This window comes from Polypterus senegalus, chromosome 12 (assembly GCF_016835505.1).
Source record: "Polypterus senegalus isolate Bchr_013 chromosome 12, ASM1683550v1, whole genome shotgun sequence".
Lineage (NCBI taxonomy): Eukaryota > Metazoa > Chordata > Cladistia > Polypteriformes > Polypteridae > Polypterus > Polypterus senegalus.
Window position 1 is genome coordinate 68,373,612 of NC_053165.1, and position 27,680 is coordinate 68,401,291.

At 39.3% G+C, this 27,680-nt stretch overlaps 1 protein-coding gene across 2 annotated transcripts in view; it reads right to left on the reverse strand.

Annotated features, from left to right (window-relative positions):
* glt1d1 (glycosyltransferase 1 domain containing 1) overlaps nt 1-24,223 on the reverse strand; it is an 80,357-nt gene extending 56,134 nt beyond the window's left edge. The window contains exons 1-4 of one of the 2 annotated variants that reach the window (XM_039772083.1): nt 23,985-24,223; nt 20,726-20,874; nt 19,447-19,552; nt 121-172 (exon numbers count right to left, since the gene is read on the reverse strand). In XM_039772083.1, the coding sequence (XP_039628017.1) occupies nt 121-172; nt 19,447-19,552; nt 20,726-20,874; nt 23,985-24,052 (375 nt within the window). In that variant the 5' untranslated portion in view covers nt 24,053-24,223. The remainder of the gene's footprint in view (nt 1-120; nt 173-19,446; nt 19,553-20,725; nt 20,875-23,984) is intronic. The other variant, XM_039772084.1, reaches the window with a different exon arrangement.
* Nucleotides 24,224-27,680: the final 3,457 nt, after the last annotated feature.

Genomic DNA, 27,680 nt, shown 5'->3' on the forward strand with positions numbered 1-27,680 from the left:
ATAAGTAAATTTCACCAGGTCCTTCAGGACTGTCCAGTTTCAAAAGAACCATTATTTTAATAAATTATTTATAAACTCAATTCAAATTCTATAAATTATACAAGAATTAAAAATTCATACCCAAAATGCGGCTGCTGCTTCTTTTAATTCACTGGAAAATGCCACAGCAAACCTGAAGGAACACACAAAAAAAGAAATAAACAGACACAAGCTATTTTTTACCGGATCAGTAAAAAATATGTAAGTAAAAGTACATGCAGCTTACAGAAATATTTGATTATTGCTGCAGTGCAGTCGACAACAACAGTAAAGGACTAAAGTGAAGGCAGAAGTGCACACCTTTTGTTCAGGTTGGTGTACAATCTTTAATATCTTCTACTCTGTTATCCGTTAACCACTAAAACAAGCTTTAAAAACGGCGGACTTTCCAGCAACACATTTCTTTCACTATCTTCAAATTAGAAACTTTGTTAAACAGAACCTGCCCGATTTTGCTCACCTCCCACCCACCTCTATGCCAGAAAAAATATTAATCAGTCCTGAGGACTCAAAGTCAGCATCTTTGTAATATATAAAACCATTTTACAGTCCCTCCCTTTCAAAGATCCAAGAGTACACTGGGAAAAGGATCTCTCACTCAACATCTCAGAAATGGAGTCGAAGGTAGCAATGCAGAGAATTCACTCAAACTCCATATGCGCAAAGCATACAAGTATTCAACTCAAAATTATATATCGAGCACATCTGTCTCGCTTAAAACTGTCCAAAATGTTTCCAGGGCGAGATCCAACCTGCAAACATTACAATTGAGTTCCAGCCTCACTGGGCCACATCTTTAAAGCCTGCACCGAATTATAATTGTTATCTTGCCTTTCAGACAGCCTTGGTGTCCCAATCCCTCGTAACCCACTAACAGCTGTGTGTTGTGGGCTTACTAAGGGGCTTAAAGTGGAGAAGGACAAACAAACTGCGATTGCATTCACTACACTTTTGGCACACAGACTTATTTTGCTAAACTGGATGAATCCTAACTCTCCTCTTTTAAGTCATCGGGCAACTGATGTTTTATACTATATGAAACTGGAGAAAAATCAAATTCTCACTTAGAGGATCTTTGCAGAACGTTTTCAAAACCTGGCAGGATCTAATCAATAACATTATAGAGTAAGCTTTTAAATTGAGGAAGCAGATTCTCTCTCCTCTTTTTTCCTATTTTTTTACTCTACTTATTTCTCAATTATTTATTAATTTGTCTGTTTACTAGCTTAATCTTTTAATCTGCTGGCCCAGGTCTCTTTCTCAAGGATGGGGGTTGATTTGTTTTGAATCAAGTCTTGTAAAGCTTGACTTATTTGTAGGGAATGTTAATTGTTATTAAAATCAATAAAATCCATACAAATAAATAAATAACTAAAAATTGTGGACTAACCGGACAGCACCTGCTAGTAAGGTTTCTCGGAAAATCATTTGGGCCACAAAGTTGGTTTAAACTGTGGTCTTGCTTCACAACACCAACAGATATCTGAACTGCTTTACTGACAGCTTCTGTCTACTCGAAATTTAAATGATTACTTTCAGACCTGCAACAGAAATCTTTCACCTCAGAGTCTGTTCTTAAAACGCACTCCTGGTTGGTTTATAATATGCTAACTCACATCTGCACTCAAGAGGTTTGATTCCAACCTCATTCCTCTTCCTCCTCACTGCTTCCCGCTCATCCAGGCCACAAGCCTCCATTATCTACAATGCACAGACTGCAAACTACCTATGGTGAAATCAAATTGAGCCTCAAAGACAAGAAAAGGACGATTAGGCAGACACTCAGGTTTCAAAAACCCTTTCAGCTCAAATTAACTTCCAAATATGACTGGCGGTACAAATGTGTGACTGACTGTTTGGACACAGACCCCCAGATATGCCATAAATTAGATGCAGGAACCATGTGCTAAACGTAACGTCAAACTTTAGTTACTCTTCTGTGACATCGGCCTTTGTGGTCCTGATCAGAGCAGCTGAGGCACAAGGATGTTTCACATGCAGCCAGGGAGTGCGGACTCCACCGTGAACCTACTGACATTACTGTATAAAGTCCGCACAAAGGTATCCATTAGGCAGCTATGTGAACGTTATCTTCAACATGAACTCAATTAAATTAACCAAGCAAGGAGTTAAGTGGATGCATGTACAAAAGAGAGCAGACCACAATTTAGATAATCTGTTCGGGGCGGTCAGTAAAAGAGGTACAAAGGAAGTCAAAAACATGGAATTGCTCCATTTCCTCCCAGACTACCACAGCTGGGAATACATGCACACGTACTGTATACAGCATGTCTTATTAGCATCCTGGTATACACCAATGTGCATCATTAGTGTAATGATTTGGGGTTCATTATTTTCCTTTAGCATTACAGTATACATAATCAGAACAGTACAGTTACTGTCCACACATAATAAAATCACCAATGTTATATGAACACCTAAATTATATCTATGTGGGCACTGCTTCCACATATACACTTTGTAGGGTGACTTTAGCAATGTAAGAGCTCACTCTAGTATTCTGCTGTGAAGAGAATTAAACAAAATAAAGAGAGACAAATGTTTCCAACTCCACTGCGTAATCCCACAGAGGGGGAAAAAAAGAGACTCTTTTATATTATCTTGCAGTCATCTTAAATCTCGGATCACTTCAGCAAGTAGCAGTAATCAATAGTCATCTCAGCGCCTCTTTCTGATGTGTTCTGAAATGTCTGCTTCGCGGATGTCAATTCCTTGACAAAAAAAAAATGGGATTAAGGAGACCTAAATTGAATATCTGCAAAACATTAATAAGTAAAGAAAATCAAGTGTAATATATTACTTTGCATGAACTGGTGCCAAAAAAAAAATCTTTAAAAGGTCAATGGCTCACTAGAATGTACCCTGAACCTTGAATTAAAAGGTATTTCCACTTAACGTTTTGTATAAAAGAATAGATTGATGGCCTTACCTTTGGGATTTCTGTGGTATTAGTGTACCTGTACTAGATAATTAGGCCTTGGGGGTCGCAACAGCAAACAGAATTTACACGGAGAGTGAGGAATACTGCACTGACTAATGGCACCTCTGAACCATTACAGAAGCAGTGGGGACACAGGCAGACATGAAACTTAATTATAACAGGTCAGACAGCGGAATCCACAGCTATGAGGGTCGCAATACAGGTAAGCTAGAAAAAAATGAAAACCCCTTTCAGTATTAATGTGATTAAATAAGGCAGATCCAAAGGAGAATTACTGTGTGGCAGCTACTGCATTAATCAAACAAGTCATCGGGTAGTGTAGGGACACTGATGGACACCCCATGACATTTAAAGCAGAATGCTGCCTTTAATCAGTGCTACACTGATCATGCTTGTGGGAAGGTCACGTCTGATTTTTTTTCCCTTGTCTTATGATCTTATTTTACATATGTAACCACAATTGAGTAAAGAGGAATTAAAACATGACACACGCAAACAACAAAGTATGCAACAATTCACTTCTGCTCCATGTTGTTCTCTCTCACCAGTAATTTTTCATTTTTAGTCAAAGAAATAATAATTCTAAATGTTTTGTTAATGCAACTGGCAGCACAACTAAAACTCAAGTGCTACATTTAAAGATTATTTTGGGTCAAAACCTGCTTATGTGTCGATGCTGAAAACACAAAATGACTAATCATGCATTGTGTGTATGAAGTCTTGGCACTGTGTAATGAAATAAACACACATGAATATCTACAAGTGACACACACCTGACAAAATACAATCTTGTGGTAAAACAGGTCTACTAAAATGGCATGAAACAGCCAACATCTGCTTTGCATGTACTGATTCTGAGATTGTGGCAGTTCTGTTGTCACAGAGGGCAATGAAAGCATTTGTGAGGCATTTTGTCAGTGGGAACTGGGGCCTCACCCGGGGTCGGTTAATGGGTTGGACTGTAAGTGTAGTCGCTGCTATCTCGCCTGGATAAGTAGATTAGAATAAGGGTGGGGAGAAACATTAGAAAGTAGAGTAAAAAAATAAAATAAAATCTCTTCTAAGAGACACTAGAAAGATTCTGATGTAGCAAAACTTCACAATAACAATAACAAAGTGACTTTTTTTTACACATTAGACAAATAAAAATGCTTCAGCATGCCCACAGCATCAGGTTTATGCTAATAAAAAAAGAAACACATTCACTACTTTAGGAATGTACCACATTTTCTTCTACTGAAAATATTTAGCTGAAAACAGCAAAAAAATAAATCGAATTCAATTAAAAAAATATATATCTATACTAATTGTTGTGATGTAGGATTTTGCATATAACTTGATAAATGTTTTGTATGTCTTTATTTATAATTTAGGCAAACCAATGTAATTTAGTGGTACCTTGGTGAGAGGCATTCTTGTTTATCCCCCATGTTTACGACTTTTCTTTGTAATTTTACGACAGGATTTGGGGATGTGTCTTAAACCAGTTTGATGAGCATTTCTTTGCTAAAGTCTTTTCTCCCATCCCCCACACAAAGCCAGGTTAGTGTAATATATGGTTTGGGGGCAGGTGTTAAGATGTTCTATTTCACCCATTGGTCTGAGGTATGGCTGTTTGGAATTGGCTTGTCTCAGAGGCCTTTAAGTACCATGATGTCCTATTGGTTCTAGGAATTGGAGAGAACATCTATAAATGTACTTGCTCAACCACATTCTCTCTCTCTGACTGACTCACATATGAAGAAGCATCTCTGACTGACCCACATATGATGAAGAAGCATCTCTCTTGCTAACCTGTGATGATGAAGACAACACAATGAAGAGCACAGCTCAGCAGCCATATTGAACAGACATGTGGCTGAAAGCTGAGCACCAACGATGCCTTAACTAGAGACATTTTAAGTAACTGCAAGTCTGTGTGCCACCTGAATTACACATCACCATTTTATCAGGTTGTATGGTTGCCAATATTCAAATGTACTTTGCATTTTGTTATTATTTATGAATATTATCAGTAATACATTATTTTATGTGTAACTTAACTCCTGCTTGTCTTTTACTACATCTAATTGCCTAAGGTTATAGATATAGAAGGGAAGGTGGGGATAAGTTATATACAGTGGTAAGTCTGTGAGATTAGGTATTCTAAGGCTACATATTAATAATACAATAGGGACAGTAGAGCAATATATATTACTCTACCAAGATAAAACAATTGGCGTAGTCGGCAGGATTTTGGGGTAACCAAGTTTTGCACCCTGTTTGCAAATACTGTTTTGATGTATGTGTTTGTTTATGTATGTGAATTTTAGGGCACCCAGTGTACAAATGCGGTGGAAGTAAAACATTGTTTGGTTGCTGAATGGAATATAACCAACAAAGTGTAGAGACTTCATGTGTGTCACAAGGACACCCGCATGTTTGTTAGTACTGGTGGTAGTGAGTCCCTAATTAAAGTGCTAGGGAGTGGTGAAAGATGCATGCGTCATTCATACGGCATTTAAGTGGTTAAAGTGCTAGGGAGTGATGGGACATGCATTCGTCATTCATACGGTACTTATTCGTTTAGAATCTTTGTGTATGTATGTGTATGTTTGCTTACAGGGGCAAAAGTAGGCCAACCCATAACGAATTTGGCAAATTGTATTAGAGTAAATTGTAGACTTAGAAATGCCTAAGTTCATTTTAAAGTCAGCCATCTTCCAGTGGAGTGGCAGAGGAAGCAGGCTAAAGCTAGGAAACCTGTAGTTCAGGTAGAGAAAGCAGAAGCTGAGCTGAGTGTGCCACAAAATGGAAGGGGCTGGAAGGATTAAAAGCAAGAAAACAGAGATCAGGTTTAAAGAAGACAGCTGCTGTTATAAGAGGTTTACTAGCTTGTATTATTGGTAATAAGGAAGATCATGATAAGGAAGAAAATAGCAAAGTGAATGAAAGTGAAAGTTATGGAATGTTGAGTGAGAGTTTTGAAAGATGTAACAGTTGGTGTGATAATTGTGAAGTGTTAGCATGTAGAACATCCGCTGCTAAAGTAGAAAGCAGTGAAAGAAGTGGAAAAAGAAATGTAAACCATCCATGGTGAAAGTTAGGGCAACAGTAACCAGATCGGACTGGAACCCTAAAACATGGGTGGGTGACTTACATGAGACAGATGAGTGCTCAGATAAAGAGTGGGAATGTGAGTGTGAGGAAAAGGAGAGAGATGAAAGGAAGGAAAACAGCAAGGGTGTTTTCTTCCTTTATTCTCCACTGCACCACAATCTCCAAGTAATTCTGAGGTCTGTCCAGTATTTAAAGAGCATGCTACACTGATAGATATTTCACCACTGTTAGGAAAGGTAACCAGTGCTGCATTGAAATTTGATTTAGGACAAAGAGATCAGATAGAAGGCAGAGGAGCTGGTGAGTGTGAATGGCAATTGTTGACTAGAGGGCATGAACTGGATATTGGCTTAAGGATACTGAGTAAAGAAAGTGTGGAATTAAAACAAAGAACAATGGAAATGAAAGGAATTCAAGTGCTTGTGTGTGAAAGGTCTGAATGTGCTAGTGCAAGAATGGCTGAGTTGGAAAGAAAGTGCACCAGTTTAGGAGTTGGTTTGAATGAAACAGGACAAGCCAAAGAACAAAGGATGGGGATGGTGCAGCAGGAAGCTCAGCTAGCAAGCCAGGAATGCACAGGGGTGTGAAGGTCCTAACAGCTGTGCTAGGGCCAGCAGTAATTAAAAAGCACACACACTTAGGTTCAGTAATTGAAACCTGACTGACCAGTTGTTCAAAAGACAGCCTATGACTCTCCATGCAATAAAATGGAGAAAAGTGAGCTGGTCTTTAGTAAAGAACACAGGTCAGTTTTAGCAGAAATGCTGGATTTAGAACTTGGGTTCTGGAGAGGCTTCAGTCCACACTTTCAGGTAGCAGTTACCATACAATAAAAAAGGACACACAGGCAATGAAAAAAATAGAAGGGTAGCAGGAAGACAGGAAAGGAAAATAGTTATTTCTGTTTCAATTTTCTGGCCTTTTGCAATAGTGCTACTTCTATTGTAAGGTTTTTATGGACTTTGGTTTGGTGCAGGTAATAAATAGTGAAGGCAATTAGCAGAGTAAAATCCATGCAGGAGATCGGGTTACCATTGGCACATTGGTGGCGTGGCACTAGTGCCAAGCTGTTCCAATGAATGCCTGGAAGCAAAGTTTGAGTTTTGGCACCAGGTCGACAGCCAAGAAAATGAGATGGACAGAAACTGCTTTGTCACCTTCCATTTTGCAGACCTGCCTACATAGCAGAATGAAGAAAAGACAACACGACAAAGACTAAAGACAAAGACATGAAGAAGAGCTGAAGGGACAGCAAGAAAAGACACTTACTGGGGTTTAAGTGAGTAACAAGTCCACAAGTCATGCAATAATAAGGACTAGTCACAATAGCTATAGTTTAAAAGGAAAGGTTTGTTCATTACTGCAGCAAATTTATATTCCAAGGGGTGGAAACTGAACAAACCAGTTAGGAATGCCAAAATAAGGGGATTCATTTTGGGCTCATAAAGTATACATTCTGGGTATTAATTAATTAAGAGGATAATTAATATAAGAAAAGGTATACTGAGCAAATTGGTGAACTTTTCAGGAAAGCAGGTGCAGCTGGTACATTTGCAAGACATATGGGCTCCGATGTTTAGGTATAGTCTAATTGGGAAAATATGGAAGCCCTGCTGAGATTGTCGGCTATGGTGCAGGCACAGGACCAGTGGGCCAATTCTGAACCGAGGTGTTTAGCACAATGAGTATGCATATGGTGAGCAAACAACTCTAGGGGTGGCCTACGGGGGGAATGATGAGAGTTGCAAAGCTTTGATGTCTCATGGTGGTGATGCCAGCCTATACTGGTAAAGGCTGATGGCAGTCAAGAGTTGCACCATGGGTAGGAAAGCACAAGAGGCAACTAAGTCAACCCCAAATGTGTGCAGAGGGCCACAAATGTTGGTTTGTGAACAGTTTATGCAGTGGCACATGGCTGTCACTTGGGCAGAAGTGGTTGTACTGGCACCTGTGGCATGTTACCTTTCAAATTTTGATGTTAATTGTACAGCTGCATATGCGTAAACAGATAGTTTGGGACAGGGGTCTAATTAGCAGTTAGACAGAGAACAAGTACAGATTAAAAATTCACACAATAGACTCAATTGTAGTGGGCTAGTTTAGTGGAAGGTGTGGACTTGTCTCATTTTGAACCACCAGATCTGATGACATATGGAGACTGCAGAAAGAGTTGACGCAAGCTGGAGCAGATACAAGTCATCGGGAGCGCTTCCAAGTTCTTCAGATTGTCTTTGAAATAAAGAAGATATGTAATGGACAAATGGTCACGGACAACTTTTAACACTGGGAGAGCAAATACTGCAAATCAATGCACAAGTTATGCATCAGACTCTTGAAACAATTTAAAGACATTGTGTATAAAGACACTGTACAAAACATTCATCGGGGTGGAGTGTTGTGATGTAGGATTTTGCATATAACTTGATAAATGTTTTGTATGTCTTTATTTATAATTTAGGCAAACCAATGTAATTTAGTGGTGAGAGGTATTCTTGTTTATCCCCCATGTTTTACGACTTTCTCTTTGTAATTTTATGACAGGATTTGGGGATGTGTCTTAAACCAGTTTGATGAGCATTTCTTTGCTAAAGTCTTTTCTCCCATCCCCCACACAAAGCCAGGTTAGTGTAATATATGGTCTTGGGGGCAGGAGATAAGATGTTCTATTTCACCCATTGGTCTGAGGTATGGCTGTTTGGAATTGGCTTGTCTCAGAGGCCTTTAAGTACCATGATGTCCTATTGGTTCTAGGAATTGGAGAGAACATCTATAAATGTACTTGCTCAACCACATTCTCTCTCTCTGACTGACCACATATGAAGAAGCATCTCTCTGACTGACCACACATGATGAAGAAGCATCTCTCTTGCTAACCTGTGATGATGAAGACAACACAATGAAGAGCACAGCTCAGCAGCCATATTGAACAGACATGTGGCTGAAAGCTGAGCACCAACGATGCCTTAACTAGAGACATTTTAAGTAACTGCAAGTCTGTGTGCCACCTGAATTACACATCACCATTTTATCAGGTTGTATGGTTGCCAATATTCAAATGTACTTTGCATTTTGTTATTATTTATGAATATTATCAGTAATACATTATTTTATGTGTAACTTAACTCCTGCTTGTCTTTTACTACATCTAATTGCCTGAGGTTATAGATATAGAAGGGAAGGTGGGGATAAGTTATATACAGTGGTAAGTCTGTGAGATTAGGTATTCTAAGGCTACATATTAATAATACAATAGGGGACAGTAGAGCAATATATATATTACTCTACCAAGATAAAACAGTACGTACTTATTTCGGTGGTATGACGCCATTGTCGGCCGCCATATTGAATTTTCCAAACGTCACTAATTCTCCAACAGCCCGTGTAGGTAGAAGGCTGAAATTTGGCAGGCCCATTCCTTACAGCTTACTTAAAAAAGTTAAGCAGGTTTCATTTCGAAATTCTACGCGTAATGGTCATAACAGTCGACAACATCCGCCATATTGAACTTTCTTATTCATGGCCCTATCTTCACGAAATTTGGTAGGCGGCTTCCCTGCGCTAACCGAAACCAATGTACATACTTATTTCGGTGGTATGGCGCCACTGTCAGCCGCCATATTGAACTTTCCAACGTCACTAATTCTCCAACTTCTCGTGTAGGTAGAAGGCTGAAATTTGGCAGGCTCATTCCTTACAGCTTACTTACAACAATTAAGCAGGTTTCATTTTGAAATTGTCCGCATAACGGTCATAAAGGTCAACAACGTCCGCCATGTTGAACTTTCTTATTTACAGCCCCATCTTCACGAAATTTGGTAGGTGGCTTCCCTTAGCTAACCGAAACCAATGTACGTGCTTATTTCGGTGGTATGACGCCACTGTCAGCCGCCATATTGAATTTTCCAACATCACTAATTCTCCAACTTCCCGTATAGGTAGAAGGCTGAAATTTGCAAGGCTCATTCCTTACAGTTTACTTACAAAAGTTAAGCAGGTTTCATTTCGAAATTCTACGCGTAATGGTCATAACGGTCAACGTCTGCCATGTTGAACTTTCTTATTTATGGCTCCATCTTCTCAAAATTTGGTAGGGGCTTCCCTCCACTAACTGAAACCAATGTACGTACTTATTTCGGTAGTATGATGCCACTGTCGGCCGCCATATTGAACTTTTCAACAGTCTTTGTTACTTATGGGCCCATCTTCAAGAAATTCTATCGATCAAAGAACTGTCACTTACCGAGTGGTTTCCATGCCGGAGATACCACCTACCTTTTCCATTCTCTTTGTTACAAATTGCACGGCCATATCAGGCTCACTCTTGATATCCGGAGGAACATTCTGTCTTATGTATTGAATGACTGGGACAGGTTCAAGGTGTGGACTGATGACGGTACAGGAGATAATTATACTACACAGGAGCACTAGAAGAGTGAAATGCTTAAGCCCTTCACCTATGGTTCTGCATGTGAGTTGATGGCTGCCGCTGAATTGTTCGGTTGTCGCTTTCAAGTGTACGAAATGGCCAAATATTTTACACCTTTGACAACCGCCAATGCCTCTTAAACATCTTAGATTTACAGGTGACGATTTCAGTAGTGGACACTTTGATGTTTATGAATGTTTAAACTCTCAAAAGCTGGATGTGATTTTATCGATGAAACCGGTTGTGTGCTTACAACGCTTGACAGATGCCAAATGTCACTTCAACACAACAAATCCTGCAAAAACTGTTGTAATTGAAACAAACCATGAAACTCAAACCGATTATGACAGCAGCAATCCAAGCTGTGAGATTTGAGACAAGATTACTGTTCACATGGCCAACTGTAAGTTACATGCTCAAGAGTAAGCTCAGCGCACAGCTTGGTCATGTTACAACCGGAGGGCCGAACTGACAACATGGTATACAAAGAGATCCTTAACAAATAATTATTGGCATATTGTCCCACAGTTTAAAAAGGTTTAATTTTCTTCTTAATAAAAATTTGAATGCAGTACTTCACCGCTGCGAAGCGCGGGTATTTTGCTAGTGTATATATATATATATATATATATATATATATATATATACAGTATATATATATATATCATATATAAATGTCTACGCGTGTACGTGTCTGTCTGTCTGGCCTGGAAATAAGAGGTGGAGTCGGGGTAAGGGCTCCACCTCCGAGGATACACCAGTGAGGTGAACACGTCGGCAAAACAAAACCTCGAAGAAAGACAAAGTCGCTTAGCTGCTAACATCGACAAAACGGTATCCCTTTTACTTTTCCTCCCATCGCTAATGCACATGCGAGGCGAACACAAGAGCCCAACGAAACCCAGAAGAGAGACACCCAGAGTTGTTCCTTTCAATCGCCCGACATCTCTACATTTCAATTTCTTTTTTGACGATTTCAATAGTTTCTAGTACCCCAGGCTTTTTACAGCACGGGCTTACACAGTTAGTATATATATATATATATATATATATATATATATATATATTGTAACAAAGGCGCTATGTAGGCACCTGACCCGACACAGAAAGACACAGAGGCACGTATAAAAAGTACAGTGACTTTTATTTTTCTTCAGCTGTGGGACACGTCTTCCCTGTGCCACACAGCCCAAATACAGTCCCAAAAGCACAAAGCACAAAACAATTCTCCACCTCGCTCCACCACTCCTCCCAGAAAAGCTTAGTCTCCTTCCTCCCAACTCTGGCTCGTCGAGTGGTGGTGGCTGGGCCCTTTTATAGCCCACCCGGAAGCATTCAAGGTTATTAACCACCTGGTCCTAATTTTACTTCCGGGTGGGGCTGAAGACTCGTCCAGCTGGCCTGTGGGAAGCAGACAGCCCCCCCTAGCGGCCACCCCAGGCCCCAACCAAGCTGTGGAAGACTCCATCTCCCATGGAGCCTTGCGGGCGGTTGGGGAATCACCGTAGGCCAGGGAGGCTGCCCTGGAACATAAGCAGCAGGGGCGTCCCTGCCGGGCATGGGACCCGGCTGTCCTTCACAATATATATATATATATATATATATATATATATATATATATATATATATATATATATTGTCAGGGATGCCAGGGGCAACGACCCAGCTGGGACGCCGTGAGGGACCGGAAGAGGGTCAAAGCCCACCTTGGATCATGTGGGGGCCGCCTTCCTGGTTGTTCTGGGGGCCACGGGTTGAGGGCATGGAAGCTCCACCCTGTAGGGGCCCGTGGTCACCGCCAGGAGGCGCCCCAATGCCTTGGGGACCTGTTGCCCCAGCACTTCCGCCACACCACGAAGTGCTGGGGGGAAGACTTTGGGAGACACCCGGAGAGCTGCCGGGAGGACAGTCGGCACTTCCGCCACGCTGGGGCGTGGCCAAGGGAGGAATGCTGGGAACACCTGGTGCTCATCCGGGGACAGGATAAAAGGGGCCGTCTCCATTCATTCGAGGCTGGAGTCGGGAGGAGGCAGGACGAAGCACAAGAGAGGTGTGAAGGTGGCCCGAAGAGAGGCGTTGTGAGGCCAGGACTGAGTATTTGGGGGTTGTGCACTGTGGGTCTTAGTGACCCGTTTATGTACTGTAAATAGTGTAAATAAATCGTGTGGTGATTGGAAAAACAACATGTCTGCCTGTCTGTGTCCGGGCCAAGTCCACAATATATATATATAATAAAAAAATCTTGCGACGATACAAGACTTTTTTCCTGCAATGAGACATGATCTTTTGAAGAGAGACACTTTTACTTCCCACGAGACAGACAAGTCACGTCATACTTCCAACCTTTAGAAGCAAGTCCTGTGATACACATGCAGAGCAGGTTAGAGATAATGGAAGTAGGAAAATTAGAAACCCTCAAAAAAATTGACAGTAAAGATTACATTAGTGCAAAAAAACAGAAATGATTACTTGGTGACAGAACAGCAAAAAGAGATCGAATAGTGTTTGAGGATGTCTGGGGGGCAAGAGAGACAAGGCAGTGAAACAACAGAACTGCTGCTGTACAGGCTTTTAAACATTTGAAGTGCCGCATAAAATGCAGATCACGCGGCACGGCAGCAAGCTAGCAGCTGATCGACGAGTTTCGGAAGTGCAGCCACATCTCCTTGGGGTGTGTTCAGCCCCCCTCTTCACAACGGAGCATAGTGTATATATATCTATATTAGTGCTGGGAGGTATACCAGTTCATACCAAAAACCATTTTTTTTTGTTATGATATGGATTTTTATTATACCGCAACACCGGTTTAAATAGCCTAAACAACTTTCAGAACGTGGCGGAGCGGGAAACTGTTTAAGCTGGGACCTTTTTCACTGCTGCACCGCTAAACAAGCATGTAACGGAGTACATGTGTTAGTGGAGGTATTGAACGGTGAAAATGGCCAGAGAACATTCTGAAACTGAAGCTGTAGCAGACGATAAAGTTAAACATGATGACACAGAAGAACTTTTGCTGAAAAAGGGAGTCGTGTCTGTTGTCTGGAGATTTTGGTAAAACCGAAAAAGCTAGAGGACACTCGAGTCAGACGTCACTTGTAGACGCATTCACTAGAGTTACTGCCTACGACAAAAAAAGCAAGTGGTGGATTGAGATAACCAACGATATTACAATCCATATAGCTAACGTGTCAGTGGACAGAGATTGATAACATTAATTGAAAGTGTAGTTGGTTTACAAAAAATAGTCTTTATTCCTTTTCTAAGACATGTTCAGTGCAATACATCTTTTGACAAACACCTCTGAATATTTAACTAAGTCTAAATGCCTCTTTGAATGGTTGAAAATATGTGGTCAAAATTATAGTTTAAGTTGTTTGCAAAATTTGTTCAATAAAAAGGTTCTATATTTTGACTGCAACCCTCACACTTGTTCCATTCCATCTGAACTTGTCTGGTGCTGAGGTCTCACCTGTTGAATGGCTACACATGTCATGCAATGTGATTCCTTCTCTTCATTAGTGCCCCCCTTTAAAACTATCACTTTATGGGGCCATGCAAACCTGTATTAATACTTGTGTGCACATTAATATTTTTTTTGCACAATGTACAATTCACATGACAACGGAATAGGTTATTCTCAGCTAGTCTACTGTAGTAATTGCATCCACTCATGCATGGGGGGAAAAAAATACTGTGAAAGTGGTATAAATTTGGAAAATACCATGATATAGAATTTTAGTCATACCACCCAGCCCTAATATATATATATATATATATATATATATATATATATATATATATATATATATATATATATATATATATATATATATATATATACATTCTGTCAGAATTTGGCTGAATGAGAAAAATTTATTTTTATTTTTAGTTTTTTTTTATTTTAATTTCCAAAACCAGAACATTACAGTGACATGCAACAGATCAAGCATTATACTAACATACCACATACAACCACTTACTTCAAATTAATTACAATGAAAGCAGAATGCAAAAAAAGAAAAGGTAGGAAAAAAATACTAATCCATAAGAATGAGAAAAGAAATGAGAGACTCATAGAAAATGGAAAAAGAATCCTTCTTTCTTTTAACAGATGATGAAACAGTTAATGACAACACAGAGTGAATCACAGGCCCAGCATGCTTATTCTTAAATAGTATTATGGGATTTTCGCTTTATTGTTCCATTTTTTTGCCCTTTTCTAATTTGATATAGGAACTCAGAACTTTTCATACTCACAGAGTTACAGAATGTGGGTTGCGTTCCTCCAGTTGAGCGGACACATCTGCGTGCTAATAGTGTGTGTCATGCTACTATAATCCATTTCTCCCTGGACACTTTAATGTCATCAGGAATTACACCAAAAGTCGATCATTTATTTAGCCGAATGCATGACGCTGTTTCCGTTGCTCTCCTGCACTTGTTCAAATAGCACCCTTAGGTCTGTAAGGAACTGATGATGCATCACATTGCATTGCATTGTGGGGGCATGGATGGCATCTTTAGAGGATTGCACTGGTTTGTTTACAGCAAAGAATGAGCAGCAGAGACATAAAGCATGAAACTGCAACACTTTTATTAAAGTAACACTATTTAAACCAGCAGAACTTAATAAACAATACGGATCAGCCAAGAAATGGACAAAGCACCCTGACAAGCTAAATTGAAGTCCCATTTTATTGCCATTTTACTTATTCATTTATTTATTTATTCATATATTCATATATCTATTTTCTTAAATATGCTATTTTTGAAGAGAGTGACTTCAATAATGAAAGAATTTTTTATCAACATGCAACTTGTTTGATAATTCAATTTCACTGAAAACAAGAAAGCAAAATTGAAATTGATTTAATTTAGGCGTTTGCAATAGCACAAAAAGAAACGTGCAAAAAATAATTTGATAACACATATTCGCCATTCAGTATTCAGACCAGAGATTTCATTTTCATTTCAGTGCATCTCTAGGCGCCCATACTGGATAATAATATGTAGCATATAATTTATTTTTTTTTATTAATTTCTAATAATGTCTACAACTTTTAAAAAAATGCAAGGGAGCATTATGGGTTAGCCCTTGCTTTTCAACTTCAAAGACTAGAGAAGACCTTTTGTCAGAGAGAGAACTACCCAGCGTTTCATGGAGAAGATGACCACCTGGACCAGCTTAGGACTTTACTTGTTTATCTTAAACTACACAAAATGCTGGAGCAGAGGGTTGACGTTGTCTTCGCAGCTTTGATTAAAGACACGAAGGAGAGGATCCCATCGGCAAAGATCTTCGTTTCGGGTCCACTACCTCTCGTCAGACGATCCAACGAGTACTACAGTCGTCTGCAAGGATTGAACAACTGGCTACAGGGTTTCTGCAAGAAGAAGGATGTCGGTTTCATCAACAATTGGAATCTCTTTTTGGAAAGGCGCGTCTCTTCAAGCGTGATGGCCTGCATCCGAACAGTTTCGGCCGGGTCCTCTCGAAAACATATCGAAGGTAATTCGTTTTCTTGACTATCTATCTTTGCTCTTAACCCCTTCCGAAATGATACTGTTGTGCCAGGACATGATAAGTGTTTAATAGAATCTTCCGTTAAAGTGCACAACATTAATACTGTAATAAGCAATCTCAATGCACGTAGAAAATCTAGGAAATACGGCATAAACTCCAATAATCTAATTAAAATTACTATTTTAGAGGAACAATGTATTAAAACTATAAAAACAGATCACAGATTAAACAAAAATACACACAGAGCGGCTAATAAAATAATTTAGTTCCTATTCCAAATATCAATAACGCACATAGTATTCATTTCTGAACCTCTGAAACATTAAATATGGCACTATTGAATGTTAGAGCTTTAACTAACAAAACGTTTTTTATCAACGATCTTATTAGTGATAAAAAAATAGATTTTATTGCACTAAATGAAACGTGGCTTAGTTCAGATGCGCGGCTGTTTTAATTGAATCTGCGCCTCCGGATTACAGTTTTACTCGTGCAGACAAAGGAAAAAGGGAGGCGGATTGGCTAACATTTACTCGAGCCGATTAAAATGTAAAGATGTCAGTTTTGGTAAGTTCAAGTCCTTTGAGTATCTCGCCGTTGTTATCATGGAGATTCTCAAGTTCTAGTATTATCCGTGTATAGACCTCCTAAATATAAGTGTCTTTTTGAGGAATTCTCTGACTTAATGTCAATTTTAATTACTAACTATGACACACTCCTAATAGTTGGCGACTTTAATTTTCATATAGATAATCAGTGTGATCTAAAAGTAAAAGAATTTATGAACCTCCTGGATTCTTTTGATTTGAGACAACTCATAAATCAGCCTACACATAAAGCAGGTCATACGTTAGACTTAGTGATTACTAAAGGACTGAAAGTTGATATAAAACAGATCATTGATATTGGTCTATCAGACCATTTTCTTCTACTTTTAATATAGAAATAATGATAAAAACACTCATGAGAAGCATATTGTTAAAAACGCTTCTTTGACTCGCAGCAGCTTTAAAACTTACAAACATTTAAGCAATCAGTCCGTTTATAGTGCCAGCTATAATAGCGAGGATAATGTAAATAGTAAGGTGGAAAGATTTAATACTAAAGTGAGAGCTGCTGTTGACATAGTTGCACCTGAAAAGACAGTGAAAAAATCTTCTAGCATTGTTATACCATGGAAGACCCAAAGAGTGTCTGATTTAAAGAGAACATGCCGTAGAGCTGAGCGTCAATGGAGGAAGACTAAACTTACTATCCACCATGAAATATTAAAAGTCAAAATAACAGAATACAATAACACAGTCCGTCTTGAGAGGCGCTGCTATTTCTCTAAGATTATAAATAACAATGCTAGTAATCCCAGAGTCTTATTTTCTACAATTGATCGCCTACTAAACCCAGGTAACTCAAAGGAATGCCTCCTAAGTGCTTCCAGTGAAACCTGTGAGGCTATCGCTGTATTTTCAATCAAAAAATTAATGATATTAGAAATAACATAGTATATCCCTCCAACACTAAGGATCCTCCTAAACCCCAGCATCCTGTTATAAACAAATTAAACTCTTTCACTAGGATAGATTTACCTGATTTACAAAAATAATCTCTCAATTAAAACCTCCACCTCGTCCTTGACCCAATACCAACAAGGTTTTTCAAAGAAGTATCAGGTGTGCTAATTGATAAGGTTCTTGACATAGTAAATTTGTCATTAGATACGGGGGTCTTAAGACTGCTGTAGTTAAACCCATTCTTAAGAAACATAATCTTGACCCTCGCTCTTGAAAATTTTAGACCCATCTCTAACCTGCCTTCTTAAGTAAAGTTCTGGAGAAGGCAGTCATTATGCAGTTAAATGACCACCTAAATAAACATGCTATTCTTGATAAATTTCAGTCGGTTTTAGAACAAATCACAGCACAGAAACTGCACTCGTTAAAGTAGTAAATGACTTGCGTGAATGCAGACAGAGGCCATTTATCTGTTCTCATCCTCTTAGATCTGAGTGCTGCATTTGACACCATTGATCACAACATTCTTAGAAATCGCCTTAGTCAATGGGTGGGCCTCTCTGGCAGTGTCTTAAATTGGTTTGAATCCTACCTGACAGGGAGAAAATTTTTGTTAGTTGTGGGAATTACAACTCGAAGACACATGATATCCAATATGGTGTTCCACAAGGCTCTATCCTGGGTCCGCTGTTTTCTCAATCTACATGCTTCCGTTAGGTCAGATTATCTCAGGGCACAACGTGAGCTACCACAGCTATGCTGATGACACACAGCTGTACTTATCAATAGCACCTGATGACCCTGATTCTATTGATTCACTAACACAATGTCTGACTTGTATCTCAGAATGGATGAATAGTAATTTTCTCAAGTTAAATAAAGAAAACTGAAATCTTAGTGATCAGCAATAATGGATACAATGAGGCTATTAGAAATAAACTGGATACATTAGGATTAAAAGTCAAGACGGAGGTAAAAAGCTTAGGGGTGATTGTTGACTGTAATCTGAATTTTAAATCACATATTAATCAGATCATTAGGACAGCATTTTTTCACTTAAGAAACATAAGTAAAGTTAGACCTCTTATATCGCTGAAAGATGCTGAGAAATTAGTTCACGCGTTTGTTTTCAGTCGACTAGATTACTGTAACGCACTCCTCTCAGGACTACCCAAAAAAGATATAAATCGTTTGCAACTAGTGCAGAATGCAGCTGCTAGAATCCTAACTAGGAAAAGAAAATCCGAACACATTTCTCCAGTTTTGATGTCACTACACTGGTTACCTGTGTCATTCAGGATTGACTTTAAAATTCTGCTTATGGTTTATAAAGCCTTAAATAATCTCGCCCCATCTTATATATCGGAATGTCTGACACCTTATATTCCAAATCGTAACCTCAGATCCTCAAATGAGTGTCTCCTTAGAATTCCAAGAACAAAACTTAAAAGTGGTGAGGCGGCCTTCTGCTGTTATGCACCTAAAATCTGGAATAGCCTGCCAATAGGAATTCGCCAGGCTGATACAGTAGAGCACTTTAAAACACTGCTGAAAACACATTACTTTAACATGGCCTTTTATAACTTCATTTAACTTAATATAATTTAATCCTGATACTCTGTATGTTCAATTTCCTTATAATAACTACTCATGGTGGCTCTAAAATCCGTACTGACCACTACTCTCTTTTCTGTTTCTTTTTCCGGTTTCTTTGTGGTGGTGGCCTGATGATTTTTGCTTTTAATAAATATAAATGTACAGTACTGGCCCCTCTGCTGAAATGTGAAGCAAATCATTCGGACATATCAGGTTAAAATAAATGAATAAAAATAACAACACTACCTCGGCTCTGAATAATTCAACTGAATCATCACCCAGAGACACACACCTTGCTTTCTGAATCACCTTCCCCATGACTTCCCGTTTTACTTCATATTTAACATCTTCATTGATGTCAGTCCCTCCAAGCACAACACCAAAGGGAGCGGAGGTGCCTGAAGTAAAGAAAACACACACATAGCATTGTTGGCAAACGCATGGCCATATACAGCATATCAGTTGTGAATAAAAACAATGTCTTTGGCATTAAACAAGCAAAACATGGGCCAGTTTGTGTCGATGTGTCGTGGACTGCTTCGTGGATGCTAGGATTGTGAGTTTTGGCTGCATTATCACTGAAAACATTGCAGCTGTTTGGTGCTGTCAGGGATGCCAGGGGCGACGACCCGGCCGGGACGCCCTGAAGGACCGGAAGAGGGTCTACGCCCGCCCTGGATCACGTGGGGGCCGCCACCCTGGTTGCTTTGGGGGCCACGGGTAGAGTGGCCAGTCTGCAAGTGCTATTCAAGGTAGCGCTCCAGCATGTCATGGCTTGAGTTTCAGCTAGTGGGAACATCCTGAATAAGCTTGTGTGAAGGAAGCTGGGCAGCTCTTCTTTGATTTTCCTTTAGTACTGCTACAAATGGAAAAAAAGGGACAACTTTTCCCAGTCTGCCTAAAAGCTGGGATATCTGGTTAGCACTCATCTCCTCCTGTGATGCCAGGTTGACTGCATGTGCAAAGCATAGACTGCATGGTGCAAATCCAGCCGCTTAAAACTGCATTTACAATTTCCTTGGTGTTATTCGTTGTCACCAGAATGGTGGCACTTGCTCTGTCAATTCTCCACTCTGTTACAGCTTCCTGTTGTATTTCTGATAAGTCCAAAACTTACCGGACATCTGTATTTAATGAGGGTACCCGACCCAATGTAGGAGTCTAGCGCAGGTTTCTACCTCCTCCCCATAGAGGCTATTCTTCTTGATGAATGGTGGGATATCTCGCTACACACAATCCCGGACTTGTGTGACAGCACTCCAAAATTGACTGGAGCTTTTCTGAAGGTAAAGAGTGATTCTACTCCTTATTTCTTACTTGATATTAATATATTGTTTCATTATTTTGTCCACCATGCATATGCAGCTCCATTTATAGGTTTAACTGTACAATTTTAATCATAGAGCTTGGCTAATTTTTGTACAGATAATACAGAACATGCAGCTCCACTGTACAGCAGTATGTACTAACGCTTTAATCTATTGGAGAATTAAACTGCCATGTATTATACACTAACAGTGAAAAGCACAAAGATCTCTTCTTCACTTGCTTTAAGCTAGGCAATGTCTTACCGAGAAGCAACCTTCCTCCCTTATAGAGGTGTATAGCAAGGCAACCATCAAACTCCTCCTCTAAAATAAGGTGTGTCACTTCCTCAGGCGTTTTAAAGTCAGCAACATCTCTAAGACAACAAATGTGGCCTGCAGCTTCAATGTATTCCCTGTATGGCAAAGGACAAGAAGAAAAATAACAATAAAGTATACACTTGATAATACAGAAGAGTCATTTACTCTCATTGAGTGAAGAAACGACTCCATAAACAGATCAAAAAGTACACTGTGTCACTTTTAAAATGGGCAACACAAAAAAAATATAAAAACAAACCCTTACTGAGTCTTGCTACCCCTTTACTGAACAAATGTCTTATTTTTACATTTGAAATGGTTCAAAAAAAATGAACAAGGGACGTTTAATAGATGTTAATGGCAAAATCCAACATCGCCTTAATTATTACTATATGAATAACTTAATACATTCTGTCCAAAACTTAAAAAAGAGACACTGACTTATGTTCTTGTAGGTCATTAATCTGCTCAAATAATCTGCGGTACATTCTGCTCAGGTTAACCATCCGTAGCAACGGCTGATTGTAATTTGTGAAATGCTCGCCTTTATTTCTCTCTCTTACTGGTCCTACAAGTTTGATTTGTTTCTCTGCCTCCTAATAATAATACATTTTTATTTACAGTTTCAAACTACCTTCCCCATTCTCAAAGGACTGGATGGTAATAGCCTGGGTAGACTATGAAAAGCCAACGCCTAATTTCCCCTTGGGATTAATAAAGTATCTATCTATCTATCTATCTATCTAATGATTTGGACCAATTTAATTTGGTTTGATAAGAAGTCATTGTCATCCACCCACATAACATGTTCTATTAATAAAAGAATACATCATCTATTAATGGACTTCTGAATACTGATAGCTGTGTTTAAAATAACTTGGACACTGCGGTCATCGGTTTTTTGAAGCAAATGGGCGCAGCAGAACATGGGGAGTATGAACTTAATGTGAATATTAATATCAGACAGTGTTCTGATACATCAGTTACTGCAATGTCTCCAACATTCATAAAAACAAAGGCAGCATTTACATGATGCATGTCTCAAATGATTCATTTTCCTGCATAACAATCCATTTTTTCATGTTTATCACTATTATACTACTCACTAGTTGTGGTTAAAATGTAAGTAATCAACGTAGACCTGTCTGCAATGTACCACCTATTGGATAACATTTTGCAATATACGAGACAGCATATCACAAACATTTGTGGTAATAAAAGGCATTGCTGTAACTGTTTATGATGTGCCACCTTGGAATGACAAAGCAATGCATTTTATTACTACAAGTGACATTTGGTATGGATTTAAAAAAAAAAGCAGTGTTAATGTTTCTGATGTGCCAACTGTTGGAATGACAAATGCAATGCATTTTATTACTACAAATATTTGTGATGCCCCATCTCTTGGAATGACAAACGCAATGCATTTTATTACTACAAATGCCATTTAGTATGGAATTAAAAAAAAGTAGTGTTAATGTTTGTGATTTGCCAACTGTTAGAATGACAAATGCAATGCATTTTTTTACTACAAATGTTTGCAAAGCACCATCTGTTGGAATGATAGAGACGCAGCAACTGGATGAACACAGAAACTCTTCCCCTTTCATTAAGATGGAGTATATCCTCCAATTTGGAATCACAGGGGCCACTCAAAGTCCTTCCAACAACACACAAGAATGAGAAGAGCCTCGCCATCACCTAGACGAGAAGTCTACATTCTCACTGAACAAGGTCCCTATGGACTGAAGAAGATTATAAAGCAGCTATGTAGTCCGGCTTGCATGGACACATCTTCATATTCTTCTGTACCTTTCCAATGCGCTTTTCAAACACACCTCCTACTTTTGCTGCTATTGGTTTTACTGAATTTTAATAACTTTGCAGGTAGAGTAAAGCTACTTAAAAATGGAAACGTTTGCAAATGACAGATAGAAGTGAAAGGCACTACATAACAGATAGATGGAGGGCACTATAGATATAGAGACACATAAGACATCCCGGGTCCTCCTTGTGTCTGCGTGGGTTTCCACCGGGTGCTCTGGTTTAGTCTCACAGTCCAATGACATGGAGGTTAGCTGAGCTGGTGATAGCAAACTGGTCTTGGTGTGATTGGGGTGTGTGTGTGTGTCGAGTGTGTGCTCACCCGGTGATGGCCTGGTGCCCTATGGTAGCTGGTAGATGCCCCAGCACCCCCAAGACCCTGTTCAGGACATAGCGGGTTACAAATTGACATGGTTACATAATAGATAGATAAAGAAACTTTACACAAGTCCTTGAGCAAAGGCCTTAACCACCACTGTACTTTATTAAATCACATATAAACAAAAACAGACTTTAATCAACTAAATAAAGAACCAAGTTTTTAAAAAATGTTTTATTTTTTCTATACAAAACATTTTAAAATTTGTTTAATAAATTAAAAAAACACACCTTTACCCCACCTACCCGACACACGTTTCAAATAAATGTTTGGATTAATTGAGGTGTCTTCCCCATGACAATTGCTACACTGCACCCCTCTTAGTCTATGCAGACAATAACAGCAAATATATTTGATCTCATATCTGATATTTGTACTACTGACCGAACGCTACACATACAGAGTTAATGTATCTCTTCTTTATCACATTATAATTTTGATCTTTAGTTTCAGTTCGTTTTCTTCCATAGCACCCCCTTTCACTCACCACAAATTCTCCTAAGCGTCAGTTGAGCGATTCCGTTTATAATCGACAAATTCTAGTTTTATTTTTGAGTAAAATATTAATTCTAATACGTAAAAGGACGTACACATTTACACACCGTTTATTTTTCCGACATTATGATTACTAATAACTATCTATCGCTTGTCGGTTTTTCTTATAACTCCATAAATAAACACATTATTAAACTCCACCCTTAATTTTGTACATAACTGTCATTTGAATAATTTTTAGACAGACAGATCTTAAAGAAATCCCCCCAGAGTGCCACCTGCCATTACTCCTCACTCCGGCTAAACCGAGACGAGAAGTGTTTGTTCAGACCGGCTACTCCTACGAGGACTCGACGAATCAAGTCCATTATATGAACTTAAACATAAACACTACGGACCACTTTAACACACAAAACCCGCAATCTTTAAACGTGAATTCACTTTCGATTGCCCGCTTTGACTGCTCAAGTAAAGCCGCTACGATGAGGTGGATCCACCTTTTTTTACCTGAGTCTAGCTGCCGTCGTATAATTGCCACTTCTTGGCGTCAGACAAGCCAGAAAGAGTAATTTCATATCGAGATGAAACCGTTAAAAAAAAACCGAGAAAAACAAGCCACACTCTGACACGCTCTGATCAACTGCCGAACCGCACATCGTTAAGCAGGATCTTCAAACGCAGACGTCTGCTGTCTGCCACCTCCTAATGCTGCCCCCTCGGAAACAGGAGCCGAGCAGCGCATGTTCCGTATTCCGGGCATGTCACTTTGAACTTGCGATAGAGAGACAGCGCTGGTTCTCCATTCGTTTGGCGTTTAATCGACTAAATACAGCGAAATGTGGTGTTAGAATACATGCTTGTATGAAGAAGATACAAAAGGCCAGCCCATAAGCTCCACGCGGCTATTTATTTAAAGAGACGCCAATTAAACGCGGCCAGGCAACCCAACGGGAAGGCGGAGCCTATTGAGGAAGGCGGGGCCGAAGGACAGACGTTGCTACGGAGATGGTTAACTGTATTTGACGTTTTGTGACGTTTCGATTTGTTTGCTAATTTATTTAACTTTATTTTAACTAAATATGTTTTTTTAACTTTATATTGTTCCATTTCATTCTATTTTTAAAATGCATTTGTTTATTAGCGTTTTCCATGCGTTCATTTTATAATCCTCTTAATCCAAGTTTAAAATCTTAAAAGGTAGCCTATCTATCAACACCCAAAAGTAGATGGGAGCGTCAGTCCATCAATGGGGAAACTTAGGATTATCATAACATAATAATAACTTTACTTAACATATACCGTGCTATAAAATAATTAAATGAATGCTGCACTTTGTGATTGCTGTACTGTATAATGATCAGCGCACTCGACCTTTGTCATTTGTCCACTGTTTGATGAGTAGTGATAGGAACAGAGTGAGCAGGCCTGACCTGAATTTTCTGACCTCACTAATGCACATCCAGTACAATCCTTTGCAAATCCCAGCAAAATTCCCAGTCGAGGTCAGCATTTTTCCAGTCTAATCAGACTGATGTGTCACCACCTCTATGGAAGTATTAGTATTGTCACATGTATAGAATACAAGCCAACTGTTAGAACATTAGAAATATCTGGATGAGATCAGGCCATTCAGCCCAATGAAGCTCACCAGTCCTATCCACCTAATTCTCCAAAACAACATCGTCGAGTTTTGAAAGTTCCAGAAGCCTTACTGTCTACCACTCTACTTGATCACTTACTCCACAAGTCTGTGGTTCTCTGTGTTAAGAGAAAGTTCTAAATGCTTATGAGAAATTTCCCCTTAACAAGTTTCCAACTGTGTCCCGTGTTCTTAATGAAGTCATTTTAAAATAACAGTCTTGATCCACAGGACTAGTTCCCATCATCATTTTAAACACTTCAGTCAGGTCACCTCTTAATCTTCTGTAAAGGCTCAGCTCTTTAAATCTTTCCTCGCTCTTCTCTAGACCACATCCAGAGCTGCTATGTCCTTTTTGTAGCATGAAGACCAAAACTATACCCAGTACTCCAGATGAGGCCTCACCAGTGTGTTATAAAGCTTGAGCAGAACCTCCTGTGACTTGTACTGCACACATCAAGGCGCTATATAACCTGATGTTCTGTTAGCCTTCTCAATTCTGCCTCAAGGTTGACAGTGACCAGTCCACTATGCCTCCTAAATCCCTCGCATAAGGGGTACCTTGAAGCCTCAGACCTCCCATTGTGTATTTAGACCTAGCATTTTTACATCCTACATGTAATATTTTATATTTAAGTCACATTAAATTTAATCTACAACAAATCTTGCCAAGTCTGTATGCTGTTCAGGGTCCTCTGTAGTGATTCAGCAGGCTTTGCATTATCTGCTATGCCACCTACAGTAGTCTGGTATCATTCATCCAGCTGTCTTCCAAACCCACATAATCCTGCTCTGGCTTCCCTTCTTGGTATCATTTGCAAACTTAACCAGCTTGTTGTTTAATTTCCTGCCCAGATCTCAGTTCCTTACACGTCTGACTGACCTGCAACACACTGCCACTGCCTGGCACCTTGATAAACAAAAATATATTAAACTTCATTGTAATTAATAAAAAGTCTGAATTAATATAGGCCTCCCTAATTGAGGGTGATCATAAGAAATTAATGATTTACTTCAGGAAGTAGAAGTACATAATAAACAAGAATGGTTACATCATATATTTTAAGTATTAAGTATGGGTGCTTCAATGTAAATGTTTACAATCTAAATATTCCCAGTTGTAATAGAAACTGATCCATACTAGATCCCTAGCAAAGGATCAATAATATAATTACAATCTTAAATAGTTTAATTAGAATTATTAAGGATAAAATTGAGCAACACAGGATAAGGACAGAAGTTATTCTGAGCAGTCAGCATGGGTTCAGAAGAGGGAGGTCGTGTTTTACTAACAGGCTGGAATTCTATGAGGTGGCAACAAAAGGATACGACCAGAGTGGAGCAGATGAGATTATTTATCTGGACTTTCAGAAAGCATTTGATACGGTGCCACATGAGAGGGTGGGCATCAAATTAAAAGAAGTGGCAGTTTAGGGGGTGGGGTGTTAATGGGTGCAGAATTGGCTCAGACACAGGAAGTAGAGGATGATGGTGTGAGGAACCTCATCAGAACTGGCCGATGTTAAGAGTGGCGACCAGCAGGGGTCAGTGCTGGGGCCGCTGTTATTTTTAATATATATAAATGATTTAGATAGGAATATAAGTAACAAGTTGGTTAAGTTTGCAGATGATACCAAGATAGGTGGATTAGCAGATAATTTGGAATCCGTTATATCATCACAGAAGGACTTGGATAGCAGACAGGCTTGGGAAGATTTGTGGACGATGAAATTTAATGTCAGTAAATGTAAAGAATTCCACATAGGAAGTAAAAATATTAGGTTTGAATACACAATGGGCGGTCGGAAAATCGAGAGTACACCTTATGAGAAGGATTTAGGAGTCGTAGTGGACTCTAAGCTATCAACTTCCCGACAGTGTTCAGAAGCCATTAAGAAGGCTAACAGAATGTCAAGTTATATAGCACGATCTGTGGAGTACAAGTCACAGGAGGTTCTGCACAACCTTTATAACGCACTGGTGAGGCCTCATCTTGAGTACTGAGTGCAGTTTTGGTCTCCAGGCTACAAAAAGGACATAGCAGCACTAGAAAAGGTCCAGAGAAGAGCGACTGGGCTGATTCCAGGTCTACAGGGGTTGAATTATGAGGGAAGATTAAAAGAGCTGAGCCTTTACAGTTTAAGCAAAAGAAGATTAAGAGGAGACGTGATTGAAGTGTTTAAAATTATGAAGGGAATTAGTCCAGTGGATCGAGATGGTGACTTTAAAATGAGTTCTTCAAGAACACGGGGGCACAGTTGGAAACTTGTTAAGGGTAAATTTTGCACAAACATTTGGATGTTTTTCTTTACACAAAGAACAATAGACACTTGGAATAAGCAACCAAGTAGTGCGGTAGACAGTAAGGCTTTAGTGACCTTACAAAACTTGACAATGTTTTTTTAGAAGAAATAAGTGGATAGGACTGGCGAGCTTTGTTGGGCTGAATGGCCTGTTCTCGTCCAGAGTGTTCTAATGTTCTAAAACGATATCCCACATGCTTATGTCTGAAATGTGTTATTTGTAACCTTCTTGGAGTGGCAGTTGGAGGGCTATGGACACCA